The 4,315-nt window shown below is 38.5% G+C and overlaps 1 protein-coding gene across 1 annotated transcript; it reads left to right on the top strand.

Annotated features, from left to right (window-relative positions):
* The first annotated feature begins 2,743 nt into the window (after positions 1 to 2,743).
* rprml (reprimo-like) lies at positions 2,744 to 3,863 on the top strand. Its single transcript, XM_005726123.2, has one exon. It carries the CDS (start codon positions 3,215 to 3,217, stop codon positions 3,548 to 3,550), a length of 336 nt encoding a protein of 111 aa, XP_005726180.1. The 5' UTR covers positions 2,744 to 3,214; the 3' UTR covers positions 3,551 to 3,863.
* The last annotated feature ends 452 nt before the right edge of the window (positions 3,864 to 4,315 follow it).

The raw sequence follows: 4,315 nt of genomic DNA, 5'->3' as shown, positions 1-4,315 counted from the left end.
ATGTGGCATAATTAGCTGATTAAGTAGTTTAACAAGTTAGCTGGACAGCAAGTATTTCCTCCCAGATATTAGTTTTCTTCAGGTATCAAGCTAAGGTTGGCCAAGTAGCTGTAACTTGGTTACACTGCGGGAATTTAGTTATTTCACACCAGATCAGCCCCCTGAATTTTGATGACCTGCCTGACCCCATCCACAGAAAACAAAATTTATCAGCCTGTGTTTAATCTACAAGAAATGCCGAAAAACATTTTCTTCTGTGATAATGTATTTATTCATATTTAATATCAAAACACACTTTTTAAATGGAAATGGAAATTAATCCTTCCATGTGTTTTTTAATTTGCTAATAACTGGACATATTAGAAATCTCATAATTAATGGGGAGGATGTTTTGAGGAATTTTGGTTATCTTTGTGTTGGAAGGGTTTGAAAAGGTGAATGTAGGCCCTGTGTCAGCAACTCAGAGAAAAAATGATGTATGGATAAGGAACGGTAGGGACGTGGGTGGGGTCAAACACCAAATCTTTGTTGCTAGGGATGTCTTCACTTAGTTTGTGTTGCTAGGCTGCCAATTCCCTCATGTTAAGTGGAAACATTTCCCCCCTTCTGCTCCGTCCAGGCACCTCACCGCTCCCTCCCTCTCTTTCTCCTCTAAACCAAAATAACTTCACCAACCATCTGTCACTGGGCTCACAGGTCTACTGTTGCTTAGGAACAAGTCGGGCACTCACATTCATGTATGCATTCTCATATGAATATATTTTCATCTACAGTTATACTAACAATAACCTCCAGTTATGTCTCTTCCTGTGACTGGTGCATCAATGAAATCTGAGGCATTCACAGGAAAGCCTCTGATGCTCTGCTGAGTTTGAAGTTTAAATATGCAACAGGTTAATGAAGTCTAAGAAGCTTCTAACGTGCAAAACTTCTTGAAAAACCACTTAATAATGACACGACGAGCTCTTTGTACTTGTGCGTCAGAATTTGCTAATTAGTTCAGAAGAATAACTGAAGTTTCCTCCTGCTGATTTTGCAACTACTTTTTCATCATTTGCACATTCTTTGAAGTTCTGTAGTTTAAAGCCTCAAGGAAGCATTGGTACATATTGACAGAGAGATTAGGTGTTAGTACAAGCTGCTTTCTATAATCACACTAAAGTGAATAATAGAACAAAGTCAGATTGTACAGCACTGATTTATATGCTGGCAATCAATTTGCAGCAACCAAATCGAAAGGCTAATGAGATGATTTGATCTTATTGTACACAAAAAACTACTCATTGTTCTTCTGTTGTCAGCCATTAATAAATTATCTGAAAGTAAACCACCCCCAGGCTCATGGAAAGTATTTGTGATTGAGCGAATCATTGTTTGTACACATGCCTGTCAGTCGCTGGCTGAAAGCTGCTTACCCAGAAATCAGGAGCACCCCAAATTGAATTTCATGGCCTTTGTTTTTAGACAAACAGAAGATTAATCTGACAGACTCTGCACACAACTCTTGGTAAGTTTTATAATGTGTGAGGATGACTTTTCTTTTCTTTCATTAATCTGCTGAAATGTATCGCGGTTATCTCACAACCAAACAAGTGAGGTATTAGAATAAAATAGAAAAAACATTTTTTTCTTTGCTTTAAAATTTGAATGTGCTCATGCATAACTGTGTCGTATATCAGCAGTTTGAGGAAGTCACAGCAGCTGTGAGATAATAAATATTAAATCGGTGCCTATTCAGCCAAAGCAGCTTAATACTCTCTACTTTGATTATAGTACTTCTTTTCAGCAATTTTTAAAGGTTAATTTCTGATTAAAACTCCTACATTGCAATAAGAAACTACACAAATACTTTCATATATTTTGTCACTGACCAAAATGAAACCTCACATTATGTGTGAATGAGTGAAGGAGGATAACATTATTAATATAGAAAGATATTCCAGTATATTAAAAAATCTTTAACTGATACAATTGCATGAAAGCTCTCATTTCTGTTTCATGCCACCAACAGTTTACACCTGAACGTCAAAGTAATATTTGAGTAACACATTCCAATAAATATGAGCTCAGAAATTTAATTTCAGCAGCAGCCTGGAGGAAAACACAGAGAAGTTTATTAGCTCAAGTCTTCATTTCCAAGTTACAGCTTGCAAATACTGCTGCCTCTCTCACCTCCTAAACCACAGTCACATCTTATTCAGAAACAACAACAACTAAAAAAAAAACCCCAATTAGAATCAATTAACACCTGTCATTTATTTTTCAGTGCAGGCGGTCAACTTATTTCTCACTGAACACAGTGTTCATCCAGGTAAATATTTTCCCAAGAAGCCACCACAGTTAATATATGCCCCAATCAGTACTAGGGAGATTTATACAGCCTTTAAAATGTGCATACATGGATACTATGTTCCTCAAGGAGATCAGAATATCTTTTAATAAGCAATTTAACCCCATTTGTGGTGTACCTGAAATACATTTACATGCTTTTTAACAAACATCTTCATATTTGTTAAGCTAGAACTGTTACACTACTCAGATCCGTATAAAAACAAACAAACAAACAAACAAACAAACAAAAACAATAAAAATGAATTTGAAACAGGTGGCAGTAAAAAACAAGTAGGGAAAACTATTTTCTTTCTTTCTTTTTTCTTTCTTTCCTTCCTTCTCTCCTTTTTTGTGTATTCAGTAGCGCTTTATGGAAAGCCACCTGACCGCATTCTCTATTGAGGAGCGGTGTTGTGGTCCACGGAGAATTCATCATCACTTTAAAAGGCACGAGAGATTTGGCACAGTGGAAGAAAACGCTCGCAGGCGAGCTCGGGTGCGCAGGGAGTGTCTCTTAATACACCATCGGGGAACACCATTTTGCACCTTCCTTCCTGTGCAGAAGACTCGCTAAGACTTAGAGAAACTTGGACTCTGAATTAAAGAAACTTACCATAGTTGGGTTATTACTTGATCGACACTCTCTGACTGTAGCGGTGCGGTGATGTGGATGTGGTCATTACGCACTCAAGCTTTGGCAAACCTCGATGTTTGGCTGCAGAACTGGACTTCAAAAGCTAGTTATTTCTCGATACCTTCCTCTTATTTTTTGTCTCAGTAGTCATATGACACTAAGTTTTGCTCGGTGTCGGGGTTTTATAGTGAAACTCTCTGCCTACCATTTGGAGTCGCGTGATTTGCTGCTAACAACCCACAACAAAAGATGAATGTTTCCCTCTTCAACGTGACCCAGGACGCAATGTTTAACGGCAGTCAGAGCCTCGCTGGGACACTGGCAACATACTCCGGCAATGCAACCGACAGCGTGGTGACCGGCGACGGCGGAGGGTCCCTGGTACTGCTGCAAGACGAGCGCAAACTCTTCGTGATGCGTGTGGTGCAAATCGCAGTGCTGTGCGTGTTGTCACTCACTGTAGTGTTCGGTGTATTTTTTCTTGGGTGCAACCTGATGATTAAGTCGGAAAGTATGATTAACTTTCTGGTAAGGGACCGGAGACCCTCCAAAGACGTGGAAACTGTTATGATTGGGCTCAGCTAGTTCACCTAGGTGGAGAGATGGATGGAGAACCGGTATGGAGATCTGTTGCACATTTCGAACAGCAGATCAAGATCTACATCTGCATGTACTTATCAAAGTGTGTCCTTGTGACTAAGATATGCAAAAACATGACCTACCGAAAAAAAAGGACTACAGGAAAGTAGTCCAACGACCAATGTTTGTGCGTAAAGTCTGTGCGTAAAATAAGGGCAGCTGTTTACACGTGGGCCGATCTGTTGAATATTTTGAGTGAATTTGTCGTTGCCAACTTGAACAAAGTAAAAAACATGTTTACAAGCCGTTACCTCATTTTTGATTTGTTTTTTTTTTCTGGTAAATTTCGAATGATTATTAATATTTGGTTTTAAAAAAAAAGTCCAAAAGCATGATTGTGAATTTTTATAGTTCCACGCCTGCCAGTGTACTCTGTGGACGTGATGGATGTGTATGTGTGTATTCTCTATACAAAGTTTTGTTTGTTTTTTTTCTTGTTCTTGCTTGGTACACCTTGAGTATGAAAAGCCTTTAGGGTTTTCAACAAACTTCGTTACAGCTTTATGGAGTGACTCTGGTCCTACTTGGCATGCTCGCTAACTGCTCTGTAAAGTGACTTTGGATCTGTTTTGCACTTTGAAATCATCGATGCTGCATGAATTATTTTGTACCAAAAACTTGAAACTGCGGCATGCAAGTAAAAAGTTGTAACAACTATTTTAAGCTTTGTCAACTCTTAATTAATTAGCACTTTGTATTATTTAATTGTTT

The sequence above is a fragment of the Pundamilia nyererei genome, unplaced genomic scaffold (genome assembly GCF_000239375.1).
Source record: "Pundamilia nyererei isolate P.nyererei 1_Seehausen unplaced genomic scaffold, PunNye1.0 scaffold00018, whole genome shotgun sequence".
Lineage (NCBI taxonomy): Eukaryota > Metazoa > Chordata > Actinopteri > Cichliformes > Cichlidae > Pundamilia > Pundamilia nyererei.
Note: the sequence above shows the minus strand (reverse complement) of the source record. Positions and strands in the feature narration are given on the sequence as shown.

What these genes read in the sequence shown, in the direction of transcription:
- rprml (XM_005726123.2), top strand. Translation starts at nt 3,215, where the DNA reads ATGAATGTTTCCCTCTTCAACGTGACCCAGGACGCAATGTTTAACGGC.